General features: G+C 36.8%; 1 protein-coding gene across 2 annotated transcripts in view; it reads left to right on the top strand.

Annotated features, from left to right (window-relative positions):
* Positions 1 to 23,876, top strand: part of DMXL2 (Dmx like 2) — a 47,565-nt gene that overhangs the window by 12,875 nt on the left and 10,814 nt on the right. For both annotated transcript variants that reach the window (XM_064722211.1, XM_064722210.1), the window contains exons 8-31: positions 304 to 487; positions 1,844 to 2,018; positions 2,766 to 2,999; positions 3,114 to 3,391; positions 3,566 to 4,262; positions 5,928 to 6,049; positions 7,111 to 7,200; positions 8,592 to 8,709; positions 9,455 to 9,574; positions 10,036 to 10,263; positions 10,886 to 12,565; positions 12,861 to 12,971; positions 13,661 to 13,830; positions 14,370 to 14,467; positions 14,629 to 14,794; positions 15,770 to 16,034; positions 16,636 to 17,723; positions 18,768 to 18,959; positions 19,686 to 19,762; positions 20,042 to 20,172; positions 20,815 to 21,063; positions 22,656 to 22,837; positions 23,154 to 23,284; positions 23,781 to 23,866. In XM_064722211.1, the coding sequence (XP_064578281.1) occupies positions 304 to 487; positions 1,844 to 2,018; positions 2,766 to 2,999; positions 3,114 to 3,391; positions 3,566 to 4,262; positions 5,928 to 6,049; positions 7,111 to 7,200; positions 8,592 to 8,709; positions 9,455 to 9,574; positions 10,036 to 10,263; positions 10,886 to 12,565; positions 12,861 to 12,971; positions 13,661 to 13,830; positions 14,370 to 14,467; positions 14,629 to 14,794; positions 15,770 to 16,034; positions 16,636 to 17,723; positions 18,768 to 18,959; positions 19,686 to 19,762; positions 20,042 to 20,172; positions 20,815 to 21,063; positions 22,656 to 22,837; positions 23,154 to 23,284; positions 23,781 to 23,866 (6,872 nt within the window). The remainder of the gene's footprint in view (positions 1 to 303; positions 488 to 1,843; positions 2,019 to 2,765; positions 3,000 to 3,113; positions 3,392 to 3,565; positions 4,263 to 5,927; positions 6,050 to 7,110; positions 7,201 to 8,591; positions 8,710 to 9,454; positions 9,575 to 10,035; positions 10,264 to 10,885; positions 12,566 to 12,860; positions 12,972 to 13,660; positions 13,831 to 14,369; positions 14,468 to 14,628; positions 14,795 to 15,769; positions 16,035 to 16,635; positions 17,724 to 18,767; positions 18,960 to 19,685; positions 19,763 to 20,041; positions 20,173 to 20,814; positions 21,064 to 22,655; positions 22,838 to 23,153; positions 23,285 to 23,780; positions 23,867 to 23,876) is intronic.

The raw sequence follows: 23,876 nt of genomic DNA, 5'->3' as shown, positions 1-23,876 counted from the left end.
GCCTTTTTTCAAAAAGCAAGCAAGCCTTTGATCAGGTGTTTTTTAACATTCTGCTTAATGTTTTGCCATCAAGAGCATGAGACTTCTCTTCTTATGCTTTCAAGAAACAGAGCATACCAACTCCTTCCCATTAAGTTCTGTATCACCAGGTTTAATAATGACAATCATGTTAACCTTCAGTTAGGGGAGAAGCAGAAATTTGGATAAAACAGTAACTACTAAATTCTTGTACACTCCCCTAATTTCTGCTGTGTCTTTGTAGCTGAGTTACCCAGGCAGTAATTTTGCTGTCTCTGCCATCAGGGGGTTGGTCTGCAATGTGTTACTCACGTCATGCCTCGATGGCATCTGCCGGCTGTGGGCAGAGACGCTGCTGCCCGAAGATACTCTCCTGGGGGAGCAGATCTGTGAAACCACCACCTCCAGCATCAGCAGCACCATCTCTCAGTCTGGAAAGCAAAAGGACACTATACAACATGCACTAGAGGTACATGTAAATACTTAATTTGTGACATTTTTATTTCAGGATTCTCAAAACTTTAAATATTGAAGGATATAGAGCGCTAAGAATGTATATTATGTAATACCTATATGCATAACAGAATAACCTGAATTATTCCATATCAGGTTTTGAAGGCTATTACTAAACACTGAAAAAGTCAGAGACTCCAACTCTGCATTCATGCACCATGTTTTTAAAACTCAATTTGCTTTTTTTATAGTTAGCTAACAGTGATGGGAAGAGCCAATGTTTAATGTGGAATAGTAATGATGGTTTCATTGTGATTTGGTCTGAAAGTCTGCAATTATAAAGACAAAATAATAAATAAACTCCTAAATTTTAGTTACTTCATTAGATAATTTTGTTTCAGTGACAGTCTTATATTCTTAGTGAGTCTATAAAGTTTACAGTAAAAGAAAACCTGTCTGTGGAAGCAGCTGCTCCTGGTCAACCTTAACAAGCACCTTTTTCTCATGAGAAAGGGCATACCAAAGATCATCTGCAGCTACAAATGTGAGTGTGAAAATGTTTCAATTAACTGTGTGGGATGTGTGAGAGTGTCCAAGATAAAAGAGAAAGAAACATCTGTTCTTCCATTTAGTTGTCTGATTGGTCAGTCTTCTAATCACTGGCTGTGTAGTTGATCCTTCTTGTGCACAGAAAAAACATATAAATACTGAAGTGTGTTTAATAAAGGTGATCCTGCTAGATGACAAAGTGGTGGTCTGTTATCCTCAGCACTACACTATCAATACAAAACCAAGGAAAGATAAGAAAACAAAAAAACACCTCACCACTCATTTGTAGACCATTACAATCAGATGAAGGTTTTACTTCTTCAATATCATGGCCATCAGTAAATAGGGAGCTTGGGAGCAATTACGCTTAAGGCTGTTAAATCAGTTGTGCTCTTTATATGCTCAGAAATTTGCTCAGTCATACAAAAACAATTAATTATAAAATTATATTACAAAAGTTACTGCTTTTAGATTGTTTTAATTTTGTCCATTAATGTTGTGCAAAATCCTGTGTATTTTTTGTGGTGTTGTTGAGTATACATTTTATATAAAATATATTATATATAGGAATATATAAAATATATATCATAAAGGAACTTTTAGAAGACTGTTAGAAGAGCTTTACTTTTGGGTAGATCAGAAGTACATAATACATCTAATTACTAATTAGATGTATTATGTTACTAATCTGTGTTGAAATATATTTAAAATAATCCTTTTGAAATTAATCTTCATTTCTTTAGTAGAAAGAAGCTTTATATAAGTGTAACTTTTTATCTTAGTGTTTTTGGTATTTATTAATTTATTTTTATAACGACAACAGACAATTCATCATTTGAAAAATATGAGAAAAGGACAAAGGAGATCTTCAGTTCTTGTTACCCACACAGATGTACTGCCAGATCAGCAGGGCATTCACGAAGTTCAGCGTCACATTTCCCATCAAGCAAATGCACTTGGTCACTTCCACATAGCAGCAAGCATCAACCCTAATACAGGTGAAATACAAACATTGATTAGACTGCAATAATGTGTTTGCACAACATGGAAAAAATAAAGGAAGCTGAGCTTTGCCTCATTAAATAGAGGGAACTTGTAGGAAGTTTGTTATTTGGCATAGAGTTTTTTAAGACAAATGAAGCTAAATTTATTCTGAATACCTTCAGCATCTTTATAACCAAATTAAATTCATCTTGCAGATCAGAAGGCAAAAGAAGCATAAATTTCTGGTCTGGTTGGTGTTTGATTCTTGGGTTTGGAGGGCCATGGTATATGATGAATAGAGTAATTGCATCCTGCAGAATGTAGCGATTGAAAAAGACTGTATCAGAGTCTTTTGGTGGGAAAACAGCTGATTTTTATAGAATAATGCAGAATATTTTTAAAGAAGGAAAAGATTAAGGAGCAGTGACTTTCTTTACCTAAAATCCATACATGAAAGTCAACACTGCAACATATGAAATTGAGCAGTTTGAACCACTAAATATCATTTACCATTCACATAAGAATAAATTTTCATGTAAATGTATTGACCTTAAAATATCTTTACTGTTTTCATTACAATTGGACGTAAAATCTTGATCTTTACCTTTTTTAATCTTGCAGGCACAAATTATGTTATACCTAAAATAAGTGAAATGTGTATATGTACATATATATATATATGAATAAAAAGATGAGTGGTTAATACATAGCTTTATATGGTTTAATACATAGGCTTTTTATTTGTTTCAAAATGTCCACAGATATTCCTTCAGTGTTGGCTGGAACTGCTTTTAATACAGATGAAGGAAGTGGAGGCTTTGTTGTCCACTGGCTGAATAATAAAGAATTTCATTTTACATCCTCTATTGAAGTATTCATGCAGCATCTAAGACAAATTTCGGAACAACAACTAGAACAAGATTTTGATATTGAAGCTGAAGAGGAAGAAGAAACAGAAGAAAAAGAAAAAGGCTTACATATGAAGTTAGATCATGGTTAGTAATCTGGTTAATTCTGACCAGCTAGTACTACTAGCAGATTAAAAAATTCTGTGTTGAATGGAAACTGATAGGGATATCTTTGCAAAAAATGGCATATTTCTGTTGCAGATTTGTCTATAGACAGAGAATCAGAGACAGGGACTGGTACAGGCTCTTCAGAACATGAAGATGGAGAAAGAGAGGGAAGCCCCAAAACATCTCTGCTAGCGGGCCCACGCCTGCCTCTGCCCACAGTTTTGTTGGACCGGAAAATCGACTTGCTCCTAACAGAATGGAACAGGAATCCAGATATGCTGTTCACTATCCATCCTGTTGACGGGACCTTTCTAGTGTGGCACGTGAAGTATTTAGATGAACACACTCCAGGCATCTTTCGACAAGTTCAGGTATGGCATATTTGAAATGGTTTTATTTTTAATGCTAACATTGTCCTTTGCTTTAGAGCTGAATATCAGTAGGAATTCTGTTTAAGTACTTCCTGTAAAATAGCTAACATTTATTCAGGCTGAAGCTGAGTTCATATATTCTGATTTTTTTCTTTTTCCTTTTTTTTTTTTTAGGTTTCATTTTCTTCTAGGATTCCTGTTGCATTTCCATCTGGAGATGCTAGCTCCCTTAGCAAAAATATTATGATGTATGCCTGCCCTGTCTTTGTAAAAGACAGCAGCAGTGCTGCACAGCAGAAAACAATGGACTTTCCAGATAATACTCTAGCAAATAAAGGACCAAGCTTTGCCCAGGACAGTGCAAATGTGAATATAATTTCTCCTGTGGTAATGATGATTTCCAAACACATAGATGGCTCTCTAAACCAGTGGGCAGTTACTTTTGCTGATAAATCAGCTTTCACTACTGTGCTAACTGTATCCCATAAGTTCAGGTACTGTGGACACCGCTTTCACCTCAATGATCTGGCCTGCCATTCTGTTTTACCATTGCTGCTGACATCTTCTCACCACAATGCTCTGTTAACTCCTGAGTCAGACACCTCCTGGGACTCCGACAGGATAAACAGGATGATGGATCCTATTAAACATAAGAGAGGTTCTTCTAAGCAGCAGCTTAAAAATGCAGCAACCCGTACATTCCATGACCCAAATGCAATCTACAGTGAGCTGATTCTGTGGCGAGTAGACCCCATAGGACCTTTATCCTACACTGGAGGAGTGTCTGAGCTGGCTCGAATTAACTCTCTTCACACCTCTGCTTTCTCTAATGTAGCCTGGCTTCCAACACTCATTCCCAGCTATTGCCTTGGTGAGTATACCTGCTATGTTTCCATATAAAGTTAACACTCTGAGTTGTAGAATTAATTTGTTACAATAAATTACTGTTTTATTTGGAGTGTATTTACATCTACTTGTCAAAAATTTCCTTTTACTATGCAAATTAAGCATTTTTACTTTGTTTTAAGCTACTGCAAGTCACTTGCAGTGGTCTGAGTGTGTCTGTAGTCCCTGTGGATCAGCTGACACTCAGGAACTGCTTTGTGTGAGTAAGCACTCCTTGCTCCCACAGAGAACAGGATGCTGCCTTTCCCCAGTGCTTCAGGCAGCTTCCTTGAGTGCTCTCTGCATTGATGTGGTTTGCAAATGCAAGTGTGCTGATGGCTTAGGGTGCTGGCCACGTGCAGCTGCAGGGACACTGGCTTGAACTGAGCTAGTAATTGGACCACCTGAACATCAGAACTATAGGGGAAGATTTTCAGCCAAAACTGGCATTAAATTGGCTCAAATCCCTTTAAAATGCTGGCTTAAAAGTGCTTAGGAGGTCATGAAACAGTACTGAAGTTCTTCAGACCACCAGAAGCTTACAAAAGCCCAGTTAGAATCCAGGATATTTATAAATAAATAAACTACATTAACTTTACAGAACTGCAAAGAACACTTTTTCAGAGGTCAGACTGTACAACATCTGATGTATAATGCCCTTGGCCAATTCTTCAGTTTTTGTTTTTAATTTTAGAGCTTTCCATTGCAATTAAGAAAATTACTTCTACAAATGTTACTCTATGAAGCCACACAGATACTTATTTTCTAATTGTCACAAAGATGTGTTGTAGTAGTTGTCATCTTTGTATACATTACTAAAAGCCATTTGTACTGTGGGTGTAGCATTACATTTTATACTAATGCAAAGTTATAAATACATAATATATTTCATTTAAAATAAAACAAATTGTTTTTCTCTACTTACATAGTAACATTCTGGGCTGTCTGTATCCCACAAAGTGTTCTAAACACAAATAATGAGCTGCATTCTTGTAGTTTGGAGGAAAATGGATATAACAGTGTAAAGCCTGTTGTATGTACTGTTGAGAAACAAAAAAAGACACTTTTAAATTTTTCATATCTTGTTCAGAACTCTAGACATATCTATTTCTCCCTCCACTTTTATGCCTGCACTTTCAACTGCAGGGCAGAAGGGAATATTCATAGAGATTAATTTTATGTAAAGAGCCTAGGGTCAATAAACAAGGAAAAAAGCTATGGCTGAATAGCTTCCCCTTAGACTCCTACCCTGAATTGTATGTGACAACCTTGGGAATGTGGAGTTGGCTCTTCCAAGCAATGCCCTGGAGATGACAGCAAATCAAACATCACCAGAGTAAAGAATGGCTGCCTTCACTTAGGTGTACTACAGACTGGGGCTTGTGTGAATAGTGTTTGTAAACGTACATGCGTTCAGCTTAGATTGCTGGACATTTTTCAGGAGTTCTGGGTACATTTATGAACAAAAAGGGAATTATTTCAAAGTTCAAATGATGTTGTATTAATGCACACATTTGCTTAGGTTTTTTGCTTCAATGCTTGATGAAAATTATGTTTGAAGCATATTCACATACTGAGGATTGTAATAGACTGCTTGGTACCATTGACTGCCATTTTTTTCTTCATGAATTTTTTTTGTATCTCCTATTAGGTACCTATTGCAACTCTGCTAGTGCTTGCTTTGTTGCATCAGATGGCAAAAACCTGAGGCTCTATCAAGCTGTTGTAGATGCACGAAAGCTTCTGGATGAATTATCTGACCCTGAATCATCTGTAAGTTCTACATAGCAATGCTTTGGTTTGAAACTGTTAAAATACAACTAATGTAACTCACCTTACCCCCCTTCCAGTGGTTTGTCTTCCTTTAGTCCTGTGTGATTTTTGTGCCATTCCATGTATAGATTTTATGCATTACATCTTGCATAGTTGCACATTTTGCAGCTCCCTTTAAGCATTAGCAGAAAAAATGCAGCTATTACTACTAAAAGTGTCTGCACTGAACCCAAATTTCCCATACAAGTTTCTCCAACCTGTGGCAGGTGGGAAAAGGAAAAATAGGATTTCTTAGTTTGTCCTCTCAGAAAAGGGGAGTCAAGAGCAAGAGGGAAAAGGAAACCAGAAGAGCAGGGCTGAGGTGTATCCACCTAAGTTACATCTATATATGAGGAAGGGCAGAGATGGTGGGATATAAGGGAATCAGCTAAGGGTCGTATTAGCTTTCTTTTTTCAATAACTAATTTTTTCACTCTTTTTATCTTTCATTTCTGTGACTTTAGGAAAAGTAAAGCCTGACCTTGTACTGTTATTGTATAAAGAAACACATCTTTAATTTTTTCCCATTCTTCTGTTGTTTTATAAACCATCTTGCAAGACAAGGCCTGTCAGTATTCAGATCAGTCTGAAGAATCTGTTCTAGGAGCAGTGACTATGAACATTCCAGCAAAAATCAATAGAGCTTTCAGCTTATATATAAGCTGTACTGAAGGTGTTTTCTACATGTTGTGACAAAAGCTTGAAAGAGAAGTGAAAGGGTATATTGTTTCTCATTGCACAGACACATTATGTGGTGTTATGCAAGGATAAATCTTTAAATTAGCAATATTTAGCTTCCATAAAAACTGGTGTTTCATCCCCATGAAGAGCTACTGACTCACAACAGTGCACATGCTTTGATAAATACATTATTCATGAGTGTCAAAGTGACAACTGCAAGAACTCTGTTATAGTTTGTGCCAACAAGAAAAAATTGAAGCATCAGTTTATCATAAGCAACTGCAATTTTCTTCTGTCCAAAGGAAAAATATACTAATTCTACTCATTTTTCTCTGTTTCAGAAACTTATTGGGGAGGTGTTTAATATTGTGAGCCAACAATCTACTGCTCGACCAGGATGTATCATTGAGCTTGATGCAATAACTAACAAAGTAAATAAATGGTTGACTTTCTAGGGTATCACATAAGGGTGTTTAATAACTTTGTTTGTTAATTAGCCTAATCTGTTGAAAAGACATAAAAGAGATTACATTTTTCTAGGGTGACAATGACTGCTTTGAATTTTTTTGAATATTGAGGTACCTTGAGCATTTTACTAAGCCAACTTTTTGTTAGCTGCTATGAGCTCAAAGTTCATTTTTAGAGTAAAACTATATTTTCTAAGCATATTATTGAAGAAAACACAAGTTTACTAAAGAATTATTTCCATGGTATCATAATTTAAAGGAAATAATTACAATCCCCTCAAACACAAAAAAACCAAAAATAAATTTTAAATAGCTTTTAAAAGCCCAAACCTAAAAATTGGATCTGACTATCCAAAATGTAAGAATGTAAGAATGATAGCCAGGTATGACTTCAAGCTTTTTGTGTTTGTATTGTAAAATAAATTTATTAATAAACACAGCTATACTTCTCAATCAATGAGCAGATAGGACAACTGAACTTTCTTCTTAGTCACTTATTTTGATGATATATACTATATATGCTCCAGTGCTGTTTTCTGTTAGCAGCTTGCAAAAACAGTGAGTTTTACCAATTTTAATTAGAAAACTATGGAGTTTGGACATTTATAAATAAGTATTTCTATATTGTCAATAAATTTCTGTGTCTTTTATGCATCAGTAACATAAAATCTTCAAATTTAGGTTCAGATTTACAAAACATTTTCCTATAATTTTTATAAATGAGTACAAAGAATACCATCGTGTTTCTCTGGGAAAAAAAAAAAAAAAGTGTTTTGCAGCATCACTTTGCCATCACTCTATTTTAGGGATATATTTTTTCTTACCAGCAGGGAAGTATTTCACCATGAGCAGCCTTCTCTGTAGCAAGGTGGAGTTACTGTGAAGAAATACGTTGCTGTCAGAAAAGACAGATGTTAAGATATCTGAGAGAAGGAAAATCTGCAATTTGTTCCCTTTTTCAGATTTCCCAAGCAATTTGCTGCAGACATGTCCTCCCACTGAAGTGGGATAAAAGTCTGAGACACTTTGCCACTGTTATTTATTCAACACCAAAGAAATAAAAATGAATCAGATACTAATTCATCTGTCAATAACTGCAGCAGAAGTATTATTACAGAATTTGTCTGTCCTGGCAGACCTTGGTGAAATTATTTCAATATACAAATGATGAGTTCTAGAACATGCTGTTCATAATATGAAAGGAAAATATTTGGTTTTTCTGATGATAACTTTAAACTTTATAAAAGAAAGATTTCCTCATTGGTAGCTAGACTGCACTGAGGAAATAATTAATTGCATTAATACTAAATATTGCTGTACTGTTCTGGAAGCATAACAGTTGCTCAATGTTTCAGTGTGGTTCAAACACACAATTGCTTCATGTCTTCCAAGAAGACTTCATTTTGGGATACAAACCACATAAGGAGGATGCAGAAGGGAAGGAAACTGAGATATTTTTCCAGCCATCACAAGGTATAGCATGAACTCTAACTAATATGAATTAAATTGGTAGCAAAAAATGTTTTTCAGGAATACTAAAATCTGGCTGGCATGTGGTAATTTACTTTTAAATGAGAATCTGTAAAATTTAGTGAAATGGTTGTCATGTATTGCTCATATGAATTGTTGCTAAATGGTGTTGAAGAGTTTCTAATTGCCTGGAGTGAAACAGCTTATATGACAAAGTACATTTTTCAAAGTGTTTATGTCATATATAAAATGTGAACAGAATAGAAGCACATTTTCTGCATCAATAGGTAGGTGCAAGTAATAATACCAATATATCTGGCTTTCAAGTTAACACAATGGAAAATCACTGGAAGGTTTGGTAGTAGACTTTAAACTTCAATAGGTAAAGGAAGACAGGTAGAAGAGTCTTTATAATCTGGCAAAATAGTTCAAACTGAATGGAAAGGCAAATATCTAATAAATCAGATATGCCATTAATACTCAGATTGTCTGTAAGTCAGTATCTATTTTGTAATTCTTCTGTTGTCATGAGTAATCAAAATGTCAATTAATGCATGCTACTAATGATACTGTTTCAATATTTTGTTTTATAATCTAACCATTTATTTCAAAGATGAAAATGGGGATTTTATTGTCAGTTTTTAGGGCATCTTTTGCTATGGAAAAATTGTTTCGTTTAAATATAAATTTCATGACCCTATATCAATATATATGTTTATATATTTTATATATGATATGTAAATTACAGGGTATCGTCCACCACCTTTCTCAGAGAAGTTCTACCTGGTCGTAATTGAAAAAGATAGTAGTGGCTGTTCTGTTCTTCAAATGTGGCATCTTCATCTCAAATCTGTCCAAGCCTGTTTAGGTAAGTGAGTGGTTGTAATTTTCTTAGACATTTCTATCATATTACTTAAGATAAAACAAATTTTGGTGGTTTATTATAAAACAAATTGTATCACCTTTGCCTAGCAGAAGCCTAAAAATCAAGAATCTTCAGAATAATATATCAATGTAATAGAAGCAGTAAACTTCCTTACAAATATTGATGGCATTTTAATCTACTAAAAATATTAAAATGCATTGATGGGATAAGTAATGTGCTTAAGCAGTGGCTTCTTTATTTCAAACTATCAGTTTTTCAGAATGTTATGGATGTCTTAAATGAATAGTCACAGCATGCAATAAAACTGACACAGTGTGCACACATCATATAATTATTTTGTGTGCAATTTGAGCTCTTGTAAAAACAAATAAATTTGATTATCAGATATTAATGCTTTGTCCTTACAAACATTTTTTTAACACTGCTGGCATTTTTTAATATAGCAAAATCAACTGAAGCATCTTCAGCAGATAATAAACTTAGTGTACCTGAGCAGAAGACTGTGGATTCTTCTCCAGATGTATCACCTGGCATAAGTCCCATACCACGATCTTCGTCAATTGCTAACCTTCAGACTGCCAGTAAACTCATTCTGAGCTCCAGACTTGTGTATAGCCAACCCCTGGATCTTCCTGTTGGTGTGGAAGTAGTAAGAGCAACTCCTTCAGCAGGTAACTTTTACAATTTTTGCTTTACAGTTGGTCCGCTGATTTATTTCCAGGTTTATAGAATTGTATCTCCCCAGCCTATAAGACTCGGATTTACTGATACAGAAAACACAAAGGACTGAAAAGGTGCTTACAAATCATCATGCCCATATCACATTACTCTTCTGTAAATGAATCCAGTCCCCACAGGAACGCTGTTCCTGAAACTTACCACTCTAATAGTTGGAAATGTAACTTTTAGTGTTAATCTATTAATGAACAGTTTATACCCAGTTGCTCATTCGCCAGCATTCCTGTGTTTGATATATAGTGGGTTTCTTACCTGATGCACTAACACCTTCTTCTGTTTGTGTTTGTATTCCTCTCATTGTTCTAAGAGCCCTTCTCTGAATTAGTTCAGTTTGAATATCTTTGAATAGTGACAAAAAATGCAGATAATAGATAATGTTCAAGCTGCAAGACTGTTACCAGCTCTGATATTATTTGCCCTTATCCAAATCCAAATTTTAAAAATAACACCAGGTTGTAAAGTTCTCTAGCAGTAGACAGACAGTGTTATATCTGCCTTAATAATAAAGGCATTCTCTTGTGTATTACTAAAAGCAAATGTTTGTTCTGACTTCAGGTCACTTGAGTTCCTCATCAATATACCCTGTCTGCCTCGCACCGTATTTGATAGTAACATCCTGTTCAGACAACAGAGTGCGGTTCTGGAGATGCACTGTAGAGACTGACCTGAACAGCAGAACTGAGGAGAAGGAGACCTACCACTGGAGAAAATGGCCTTTAATGAATGATGAAGGGGAAGACAACAGCAGTACAGTGAGCATAATAGGAAGGCCGGTTGCTGTTAGCTGTTCTTACACAGGACGTCTTGCAGTAGCATACAAGCAACCCATACAGCATAATGGGTTTGTTTCCAAAGAATTTTCCATGCATGTTTGTATTCTTGAATGTGAGTCTACTGGAGGATCAGAGTGGGTTTTGGAACAGACAATTCATCTGGATGATTTAGTTAAGGTTGGAAGTGTTCTTGACTCAAGGGTCAGCGTGGATAGTAATTTATTTGTTTACAGTAAGTCAGATGCTTTTTTGAATAAAGACAAATACCTGGTGCCCAGTATCAAGCATTTGGTGCATTTGGACTGGGTTTCAAAAGAAGATGGTTCACATATATTGACAGTTGGAGTGGGTGCCAACATCTTCATGTATGGAAGGCTTTCAGGGATTGTAACAGATCAAACCAGCAGCAAAGAGGGAGTAGCTGTCATCACCCTGCCTCTAGGAGGGAGCATAAAACAAGGTGTGAAGTCAAAGTGGGTGTTGCTGAGGTCCATTGATTTGGTTTCATCCGTGGATGGTACTCCTTCCCTGCCTGTGTCTCTGTCCTGGGTGAGAGATGGAATACTAGTGGTAGGCATGGACTGTGAAATGCACGTTTATGCTCAGTGGAAACACGCAGTCAAGTTTGGTAATGGAGAAAGCGACATTTTTCCTTCTGAAGACTCAACAACACAAGATCCATTCAAAACAAGCGCAGTGGTGAAGAAGACCAGTGTAATTGATGGGGCAGGTGTTGTGGATGATGTTTTTGGCACTCCAACTGTAATTCAGGATGGGGGCCTCTTTGAAGCTGCTCATGTTCTTTCACCTACTCTACCCCAGTATCATCCAACCCAGCTGTTAGAACTGATGGACTTGGGTAAAGTTCGCCGAGCCAAAGCCATTCTGTCACATTTAGTTAAATGCATTGCAGGAGAAGTTGCAATAGTCAAAGACACAGAAGCTGGAGAAGGGACTGGTCCTAAACGCCATCTTTCTCGCACCATCAGTGTGAGTGGCAGCACTGCCAAGGACACCATTACTGCTGGGAAGGATGGGACCCGAGACTACACAGAGATAGACTCGATTCCCCCACTGCCGCTGTACGCACTGCTTGCTGCAGATCAGGATGCCACCTATGTTGCCGAAGAAACTTCTAAAATACCTCAGGGCTCTGAAGACCATGCAAAGAGAAAAGCAGAGGATCAGTACTCGGATCTATTCCAGGTTCAGCCTGTTACAACCGAAGACTTTATAGATTTTGAGCCTGAAAAGAGGGAGAGTAAATCCAAAGTTATTAATCTGTCACAGTATGGGCCAACTTACTTTGGCCGAGAACACGCCAGTGTCCTTTCAAGCCACCTGATGCACTCAAGTTTGCCAGGCCTCACTCGACTGGAGCAGATGTTCCTTGTAGCTTTGGCAGACACTGTGGCTACGACAAGCACTGAACTAGATGAGAACAGAGATAAGAATTACTCAGGTTAGTACCTGACATATTATTGAATTGACATTCTTGTTCTTCTCAGCAAAGGAAAACTTAGTCCTTGGGTATTTTGGGATGACAAAGCTGAAAGCTAGCATCACTTATTCAGGTTAGATACAGCAGGAAAGAAAAACAGATGTAAGTAAGAACTTGTAGTTCATACATAATAAATAACTTGTAGTTCAGGTTCTCAGCAGCCTTGACATACATTCCTCACACAATATTATGATAAATTGTCCCCATGCCTACTGTAGTCAGCTGCATGTTTAAAAGTGTGTTTGCTGTGGCACAGGAAGAGATACCTTGGATGAATGTGGCCTCCGGTACCTGCTGGCCATGCGCCTGCACACCTGCCTGCTGACATCCCTGCCTCCCCTGTACCGCGTCCAGCTGCTCCACCAAGGTAACCCTCACACTATCTACTTACCTTTCATTTATAATGTCATATTTCTATTCTCTGCATATTTTCAATTTCATTGAGGCCATTATCTTGCAAAGGCTTGATGTAGGCTTCCCTACATGCACTGTAAATAGCTCTAGAATAGAAGATTCTGGCCTATCCAGTTTGGGGCATGAATAAATTGCCCAACCAGATAAAACACAGATTATGTAGGTAATTCATTATTTCCTTACATAAGCATGGGTTTATCTTAAAGAATATCTCTTATTTTCATCACAGCTGGTTTTTATTTTGCTTAATCTGAGTACATGTTGTGAAATAAAAAAAGTTGTTTCACAAAAAGCAAAGAAGTTACCACCTAAAGAGCAGAGAGAAGGGTTTCTAGCCCAGAATGAGTCTGCTTCTGGGAAAACAGAATATTTTTCCTTCTGTCCTTCAATATAAATCTTGTATAGTTTTGAATGGAGTACTGGAAAATTATGAAAGAAGTACAGAGTAGAGGACATCCCTAGCAAGCAAAAAGATACTTCAGCTGTTCCTTTGACAGCTCTACTTCATTTTGAGGGAATCAGTGTCTTTCAGATGTACCCAGCTCTTGGGTTGGAGGCCCCACTTTGCATCCCTGAAATATTCCATTTACTTATTAGCAGCCCTTAGTCTTCTGAATTGTATTGGTTTATGTTATTGTTTAGGCCTGTCAACTTGCCATTTTGCATGGGCTTTCCATTCTGAGGCTGAGGAGGAGTTGATCAATATGATTCCTGCTATCCAGAAGGGAGACCCGCAGTGGTCTGACCTGAGAGCGATGGGCATTGGTTGGTGGGTCAGGAATATCAACACTCTCCGAAGGTGCATTGAGAAGGTACTTTTTACTGGTTACAAACTCTAGCTACATCTAACACTAAATTTCCAAGCCATCTAATGTAAAAATACATTTTTAAATATTACAGTTTATTCAAAGAATCCAGGAGCAAAACAATTATCTAGTACTCCAGATCCAATTACATGAGAGTCCTATATAAAACCCAAACAGAGTTCATTCAAGAAATACTGTTATTAGCTTAAGTATTATTAAGTAATGGATTGCCAGAGGAATTTCACCTAATAGTATGAGTTACTGTAACAATTTTAAAGAAAATATTTTTATTTGCACATTACTAATGTCCCAGTGTGCTTGAGAGGGGTTGTTATCTGCAGTAGTGCTGTATTTCTGACTCTTAAAAGCATTTGCAGTGTAGGGCTCTGTTAGATAGGAATAAAACATTCTCACAAATTACTTTGCTGCTTTGTACAGATAACACAGTCTACCTTGCCATCCTCTGTGACAAAGAACACAGGTTATTTAGCTAACAGCAGCTTTTATATTTTCATCAATAATAGTAGGCTTTGTTTTCACTACAGGTTGCAAAAGCTTCATTCCAGAGGAACAATGATGCCTTAGATGCTGCACTTTTTTACCTTGCTATGAAGAAAAAGGCAGTGGTGTGGGGTCTGTTTAGGTGAGTTCTGCTAACTTGAAGTTTGATGAAATCTTAATTGAACTAGGAATGCAAAGCAGAACTCATTGAAGAGTAGAGTTTAATTTCAAGTAATGTTGTTCAAGTGACAGTATGCTAAGGTACATAATAAATAGCTCTATACATTGCATTTCTTTATGCAGGTCCCAGCATGATGAAAAGATGACTGCCTTTTTCAGCCACAACTTCAATGAAGATCGATGGCGTAAAGCTGCTTTAAAAAATGCTTTTGCTTTGTTGGGAAAACAACGTTTTGAGCAGTCAGCTGCATTTTTCTTGCTAGCAGGTTCACTAAAAGATGCTATAGAGGTATCTGCTTTTGAGAAATTAAGTTTCAGTTTCTCATTTGACCTATGTTACTGCATCCTTACAAGCTCTCCTCTGATGAAGTTTTCACAATTTGTGGCAGCAGAAATGGGATGGTATGTCCACACAGGGCTCCCTTTTGCCCTGCAGACATACCATTTACCTCCACACTACTGTGAAAAGCAACTTGGAAGCTGATTTGAAGGCCAGAATAATTGTTCAGATACCATTCCTCAGTGGAAGTACTCTTGGGAGTACTTGGAACTGTCATCACAGTTTGAACTGTGACCCTTCTGGCAAAACTTTGTTTGAACTGCACAGTTAAATTGTAGCACTCTGTTCAGCCTCGAGCTATTCTGCATGACCTCTTGGTACAACATTAAGTTAAAAAAAAAAGAAGTCAAGAGTTCTCTTGTGAAGCAGTTCTGGGATCCCTTTCTAGTTAAGCTATGATTGCTGCTTGCCACAAGGGAGGTGGGAGCTGTGAGAAGGATCATAAGTTAAGCACTATCTCTCAGGAGAGGATGGGATTTAGAGAACTTTAGACTATCTGCCTATTTATTTTCTGTATGTTTGTCTTCACTTGAGAATGTATTTTCCTCAGAGATGTAATTCTACACAAGATGGTGGGAAAAATATCTTACCAGTGACACAATAACATGAAAGTTGGCAATTATTCTACTAGATGGAACAAAAATAGACATCCTTATCTTCTGCCACATTAATTTTTTAATGCTATGTACTACTATGCATACTGAAATCCCTAAAATAGAGAAAAGTACACCTCTTTCCAAACAGAAGAAAATGTTACTTGGATATCTATCACTTACCACATTTTTGACCTGAAGATTAATTTATACTTCAAAGAACAGATAAGAGGAGAAAAAAAAAAATCTGTTCTGTAAACATATATTGCTATTCACTTTATTTTGTAGAACTCCCCTTATAAAACAACCTTTTCCCCACTGCTTACCATAGGTGTGCCTTGAGAAAATGGAAGACATCCAGTTGGCCATGGTCATTGCTCGTTTGTATGAATCAGAGTTTGAAACCTCTGTCACCTACACCTCCATTCTCTATGAAAAGATTTTGGGTTGCCAGAAGGATGGAACTGGATTCAGCTGTACTAAGTTGCATTCTGATCCATTTCTGAGAAGCATTGCATACTGGATAATGAAAGACTACACACGAGCACTGGATACATTATTGGAACAAACACCCAAAGATGATGATGAAAACCCAGGTAAGGGAAAAAATATTAATCTGATAGGCCAAACATATTAAGAAAAAGAAGAGAGGGTCTTCAACCCCCTAACACCAGACTTAGTTCCTGCTGTCAGCTAAGCTCAAGAGAGCTGTCTTTGTTTGGCACTTCATACAATATTTTTCTAGAATGAATGCTGGTTGGTCTTTTTTCTAGTGGACTTAAATTATTAGTCTTACTTCTAGGAATTAGCAGTATTGTGGCAGGATTTCCTGTCCCATCTATTCAAGACTGATGTTAAGGGACAGGTGGCCACATAGGTTTCATTTTCCCTACAGGAATTTCCTTGGGGAAATCTCTACCTGGATGATCATCTCAGCTGCCTTATAGCTTAGCTGTAATTGTAGTGCAATGTAATTGCAAGGCAAATGATAGAATTTGTATCTTTCTACTCATCCAGCTCATACCTTTATTCTTTTTTGTGGGGAATAAGTAATTTATTTAATTTTTTTTTGGTCACTAGACCCAAAAATGTCTTTGTGTGTTTTGATAAATCTCTAATGCAGGAAATAACTGCAAAACAGAATAATACCATCTAAAAGGCATTTTCAATGGATGTCATATCTGTTTAATTCCTCAGTTATCGTCAAGTCCTGCAATCCTGTGGTGTTTAGTTTCTACAACTACCTTCGCACCCACCCTTTGCTCATCCGAAGATACTTCAGCTCACCAGAAGGAACTCTCGCCACCTTAGGTCTAAAAACTGAGAAAAGCTTTGTTGATAAAATTAATCTTATAGAAAGAAAATTATTCTTCACTACTGCAAATGCTCATTTTAAAGTAGGCTGCCCTGTACTAGCCCTTGAAGTCCTCTCCAAAATTCCAAAAATAAGAAAAAAGTCACCTCTAGTTGGAGAAAAAGATTCATCCAGTCCTTCAATCCAGGCTGATGTTTCAGATTCCAAAGCCCTACAGGATGGTGCTGGAAGTGGTGATATAGACTGGTCAAAACCCATTTCAACTTCCTTTGCTTTGGAGAGCACTGTTGAATCTTCAGCACAATTTGACTGGAGTCAGCCAGCAGTAAAATTTGATGATGAGCCCCTTACTCTTGATTGGGGTGAAGACAAAAATGGATCAGATGAAGAAGACAAGGATGTTGGGATAATGATGAAAAAGTCTGATTCTAAGAGTGAAGATGAGAGGACCTCAGACACCAGCATGGCTCAAACACCACATGGGGAGGTTTCTGAGGCAGGAGACACTGAGGTTGATGTTATTGCTGAGCAACTAAAATTCAGAGCCTGTTTGAAAATCCTTATGACTGAATTGAGGACTTTGGCTACAGGTTATGAAGTGGATGGAGGAAAGCTCAGATTTCAGCTGTACAACTGGCTGGAAAAAGAGATTGCTGCTATGCATGAAATATGCAACCATGACACAGGGGACAAAGACTACTGTAAAACATATACCAAAGTAAATGGGGATCTGCTTGACCCCGAAGATATTATGGATAAGCCAGACATTGGCTCGTACGAACGGCACCAGATCGAAAGGCGCAGGCTACAGGCAAAACGGGAGCACGCTGAGAGACGCAAGTGGTGGCTGCAGAAAAACCAAGCTCTGCTCAGAGTTTTCCTCAGTTATTGTAGTCTCCATGGGGCACAAGGTGGAGGTTTAGCATCTGTAAGGATGGAGCTGAAGTTCCTGCTGCAGGAGTCACAGCAGGTAAAGCAAATTCCAAATTCATTTCTGCTGATGAATGTGAACAGTTCTAGACTGTCACTTATGTCAAATGCATGAGTTTGTGCCTAGATAGATTCTGGTAATGTTCTCTAAGTCTAATGGTCATTATAATGTTCCTGGAGAAAGAGCTTGCTATTTAAGTGGGCTGCTTTTCCCAATATGTATTATTTGGTTCTGAAGAATCTGCTCTGTGACACTGAAGATCAGGCTACTTATCATTATGGAATATAAATGTTGCTGGTTTATATTGTAGCTGCAGCAATGTATGTGTTACTATGACAGATTTTTGGTCACAATTTCTAGGTACCTATATAATAAATTAAATTCACAGTTACTGAAGTAAAACAAAATCTCATTCCTAGACCTCTGCAAATCATGCAAAGGAGCTACAAGGAATGAGATGTTAGCTTCAAGGCTCAACAAATAATATAAACTCAGACAGGTATTCTGTTATGGCATTTTCTGCATTTCGTACAAAAAGAGATATTTTACAGCAAATGTTAACTACTACACTGAGCTACAGCAAATAATCTGATACTGGGCAAGTCTTTTCACATGCTCTAGTCCTAGATTTCTCCTGTTTAAAATAGGGCAACACACAGCTGTTTTGGTTAGAATGTACATTAACCAATTTTTTCAAGTTCTGTTTGTTTCCCCTTGAGAAACTCAGATAAGTACACATTAGGCTTTTTTCCTAAACTCAGACCAGTGACCAGTTGTACCAACTTGTGCTACTGCAAGTACATGTTTAGTTACTGTTTCTTAAGAGGCAATCTCCACACTTCCTAATGAACTACATGAAAATACTCTTCCTGCATGAAATCAAAATGTACTCCAGCAAACATGACTATCAACTCTGAACCTTATAGTAAATAATAACTTGGTTTTGACAGTAAAATCTTGTCTGTAGTGAGTTGACAGCAGTGGAAGAGGATAAATAATCTGGGAAATATATTTAAGATGTAAAATTATCTCTTTTTTTTTTCAAAGCAATAATTTTAAATACAATCTTTTCTTTTATAACAGGAAACTACTGTAAAGCAACTTCAGTCTCCACTTCCACTACCCACAACACTACCACTGCTGTCTGCAAGCATAGCATCCACAAAAACTGTGATAGCCAATCCTGTGCTGTACTTAAACAACCACATCCATGATATACTTTACACTATTGTGCAGATGAAATCACCACCACATCCTAATATTGAAGATGTCAAGGTAATTCATAGCTTTAATCTAAGGCCTAATGTTTGATGAAATGTAAGGATAGCAGGAAAAGACAGGAATGAGCACAGGGTGAGTTTAGGAAAGTTTGCTTTTTTAACAGTTGGACAGTATCATTTTCTTCACACTGTGGATTTCATTGAATTTTCCAAGAAATCCTTGCATTTCCTCTTTTTAAGAACTGGACTGTTTCTGTTGCATTGTGAGGCAGAACCAGTTATTTTGTTATTCCTGGAGACTAAAGGAATTTATAAGCACATAATTGAGGTAAGAAAAGATATTTCAGACAAAAATATCATATCATGACTACACAAACTTTTTGTATTTTATGTATATTGAGTAGCTGTTACTACATTGAACTGCAGTGTAATATAGTACAGCTTCCAGGAACCATTCCATCAAATTCATTGTCATAACAGGACATGCTTAATCACTACTTCAGTATGCTCATTTACTGTGCCTGTTCTGTATTAGAATCAAGTTAATTATCTTGAGATAATATTAGAAGGTGTTGACTGCCATCAAATTATCTTGAACAAATAGTGTTGATTTTCTAAGCACTGTGCTGTAAACTCAAAGTAACATTCAGTTACTATTTCTTGCACTTGCTTTAAAACTAGAACAGTCCTGCAGAACACATTTCCAATACCCTTTAGAAAGAAATGTATTTTACTCACCTTTTATATAAAACATATAGCTCATTGGTTCTCTTTATTTTAGGTGTACACACTTCATTCTTTAGCAGCTTCACTTTCTGCATCCATTTATCAAGCACTATGTGACAGCCACAGCTACAGGTAAAGAGGGAAGTTTTCATACAGTCCTACATTTGCAGTATACTTTGTGCATCCTAAATGGAAATTCTTCCTGCATGTGACTTAAAAAGGGATTAAATGTTTGTTTATGGGTAAAGATACTTTTACACATTAAACATTGCTTACTTTGATATGCCTGATCAATTTTACACAGATAAAATAACACCATTCAGCATTTTTCAGTAAACAGTAGGAAAATATAATGTCACTCTCACTTGGTGTACTCACTTTCTCATCAGAAAAAAATTTATTTGTATGTAGCAGTCAAACAGAAGCCAATCAGTTTACTGGGATGGTCTATCAAGGACTGCTTCTGAGTGATCGACGCAGACTGAGGACAGAAAGCATTGAAGAACACGCAACTCCAAACTCATCTCCTGCTCAGTGGCCTGGTGAGACTAAAATAAGGTTACTTTTAGCTCCACTGGACCAGCTCCATGTGCCAAAATGATTTCACTGTATGAGGGATGAAATAATCAATAATCCATGACAGATGTTTCTAACTTAATTCTCAAAACAGTAACAGCCTTTCACTTCTTCACATATGAAAACAAATAAAAATAAATTTTGTACATGGCAAACATCTTGTCTGAAGAAGAGACCATGATCTTTAGGATAAACTTAATGACAATTGTCACCACAAAATGTTTTCCTCCAGTCTGCCTAACCCCTTAGCAATGCTGTCTCTATTGTCTCCACAGTACTGTCCTACATGCATGCTGTACTTGGAGTAGCTGTCAAAGCAGCTAATTCTGATGTACAAGCATAAACTGTGGAAATGGTACAGGAATTTCATAGGCACACTGAACTGCCCATAGTATTTGCAGAGAAGTGCAATGCAAAAGTCCCAGACCCATGAAGGCTTTTTATAATTTTGATCTTTATAATTTTAAGAAAACTGTTATTAGTATATTTCATCTGAATAAAAGCACATGTGGCTACTAGTGTTTACCATAAAGTGTAAAAGTAAAACATTTTCTTTTTGTCCATTTTTCCTCCTACTCATTTAACCCCAGAATTTTTCCTCTTTGCAGGTGTGAGTTCACTTATCAACCTGTTAAGTTCAGCTCAGGATGAAGACCAGCCAAAGCTGAACATCCTGCTGTGTGAAGCTGTTGTCGCCGTGTACCTGAGCCTGCTGATCCACGCCCTGGCCACCAACTCGTGCAACGAGCTGTTCCGGCTGGCGGCGCACCCGCTCAACAGCCGCATGTGGGCCGCTGTCTTCGGGGGGGGAGTCAAGCTGCTCGTGAAACCCCGCAGGCAGTCTGAGAACATCCCAGGTACGCTGCTCCACAAAGGTCACCCCAGCGGTGCGCGTTTTGTGCCTCTTCTGGTAGGAGAGCCTGCCTTCCTTTAAAGAACAGAATTTAAGAAACTACTGGCAAGAAAAGACATTAACTAAAAAGTTGAAACAAATAATAGCCTCACAGCTGTCCTTTGTAATGGTATACAGCACAGTTTGAATTGCATTAAAACGGTATAATTATTATAATAATAGTAATATTAGGTGCTTATTTATAATATTTTTCAGGAATTTCAGCCATTATTTTTAGGAAAAATAACATGGGTCATATAAATCAGTTAAATAATATAAATCAGTTATTAACACATCCATCAGTGTTAATAGTTATGGGTTTTTTAATGGGAGATAAGTGTTGTTATTTAATGACTGCAATAAGTAGGAAACAATATTTCTGAAATCAGTTTATATTGCAAGGTAGGATTTCACCTAGCACGAGACCACAGAGAAGAAATACCAACTTCATTTGGCAGAAAAACAGCTCATGCGTATGTAAGCTCCAACTAAATCCAGGATTTTTCAAAGATGAGCAAGTGATAGCATGCTGCATGAGGCAAAGCAAAAGTAGAGACTGAATTCAGACTCTGAAGACAAAGACAGATACAACCATTTGTAATAAACTTCAGCAATACTCAAAATCACATTACACAGGCTTTTAAATCACCAGTAGGCTTGAAATTTATGCAAAAATTAGACATTCTCTCTCCAGAATAGAAAACCAAACAGTAATAAGGCATTGCACCATTACAAGTATGCACAACGGGTGTTTGTCATTCATGGAATAAGTTAAACTCATTTAGGGCAATTATTTTCATAAGATAGTAGCATTAATAACTTCTGTAAGTTGTGTTCATTTGAGATGTATTCTGTTTTCCTTTAACCTTCAAGCTGCTACAGCTTCTGATGTTTCAGAGGATGGTAATGAAGGTTTGTAAAGACTTGCAGTGTAGATGAGTGTTAGTAGTGGCTTTTTTGGACAAACAGAATAGTTTTTAAATACCTAGCTCCCTTGTAATAAAGTAAGTGTAATATTCGATGTTGCCAGGCTAATAACACTTTAAAAAACACATCCTCATTAATATTTTGATTACTATTAAGGCATTTTAAATCATAACCTTTAATTGTCAAAAAGCCTGTCTTTCTATTAAAATATTTTCTTTGCTGTCCTTAGAATTCCTTTGTTTATATTTGAGTAACTACTAATTGTGCAGCATAATCTTTAGTGATATTTTACACATTACTTTATTTCTCAACAAATTTTCTGAGTTTATTTCTTTCTGAGAAATTTGTCAACTTAAAGACACTTTAAAAGCTACATCTCCTAAGAACTTAATCCAGTACATAAATGTAAAATGTATTTTTCAAAATATATCCAATGTCTAAATGCCACAGTTATTTAATTTATCATAATGAAACTTCTTTATGATTACACTTACTTTATTTAGGCTGGCTTTGATTTTAAATCAGTAGAAATTAGTATCAATAACAGTGGTGTTAGTTGCTTCAGTTATAAAATACAGACATTTTAAAGATGCAATACTAATATCAGCTTTTTTAACTACCTGAATTTAGCACCTCCTCTTCCATCAGAAGAAATGGATAAACACCGCCGCCGGTTCAACATGAGAATGCTGGTGCCAGGCAGACCAGTAAAAGACAGCAATGTACCACCACCTGTACCTGCAGAAAGACCATCTTACAAAGAAAAGTTTATTCCTCCAGAACTCAGTATGTGGGACTATTTTATGGCAAAGGTAATTGAAAATTCCATTAAGTTTTAAAGGACAAAAATAAAGTGAAAATTTTGAGTGCTCTTAGTAGTAAGATGTTATCAAGATATTATCCTGAGAATAAAGGATAAAGAGCCTACAAGTCTATTACTTCACTTTCAAAGCATGCCTCTTGTCAGTAATAGTGATTAACACTTTCCTCCCTTGCTAATTAATTGTATTTCTAGGGATACTGACTTAAAGGTTAAGTTGCTATCATTAAACTCTATGGGAGTCTTAAGTGAAGTCAGAGAGGAGATGAGAATATTGTTTTTATACAGACTTTTGCTTTGCATTGCAGCCCTTTCTCCCTTTATCAGACAGTGGTGTCATATATGATTCTGATGAAAGCATTCACAGTGATGAGGAAGAGGATGATGCTTTCCTCTCTGATGTGCAGATCCAGGAGCACACAGATGCCAATTCTTACAGGTCAGCAGAAATTGTCACTATTTTAGAATAATTATGTCATATGCTTACCTTTGCTTCCAAATTACAAAAAAAAATGCATCTTCTGCACCATCCAACATAATTGAAACAATTTTAGTACTGTGGGCAGACTTGTCTATGGCAATAGGATTACAGAAATTACAAATTTTCATCACAATAACAGTTCCCCATTTACTTGCCAGAAAAAATGGATTAGGAAGTTAAAGTTGTGTGATTTGCAGTTTTTTTGGGGAGAGGAAAACAACTGAGAAACACCCATTTTCATTTTTAAGACTCAACATCATGAACCACAAATCCAGCTCTAGAATAATGGTTTAGACTGCTGATTTAAGCATGCAGCTTTTCAATGAAGTGCAGGTTAAATACAACCTTTCTACAGTTTAGGTTTCCTAACCTGTGTATTTGCTTGAAGAAGAAAAATACTCTGTAGATAACTCAATGTTTTTTTAACATGACCAAATCTCTTCTTTTTATACAGCTGGGCTCTTCTACATCTGACAATGGTAAAATTAGTTCTGCACAACATTAAGAACTTCTTTCCCATTGCTGGTCTGGAATTCACTGGTATGCTAAA

The sequence above is a fragment of the Zonotrichia leucophrys genome, chromosome 10 (assembly GCF_028769735.1).
Source record: "Zonotrichia leucophrys gambelii isolate GWCS_2022_RI chromosome 10, RI_Zleu_2.0, whole genome shotgun sequence".
Lineage (NCBI taxonomy): Eukaryota > Metazoa > Chordata > Aves > Passeriformes > Passerellidae > Zonotrichia > Zonotrichia leucophrys.
Note: the sequence above shows the minus strand (reverse complement) of the source record. Positions and strands in the feature narration are given on the sequence as shown.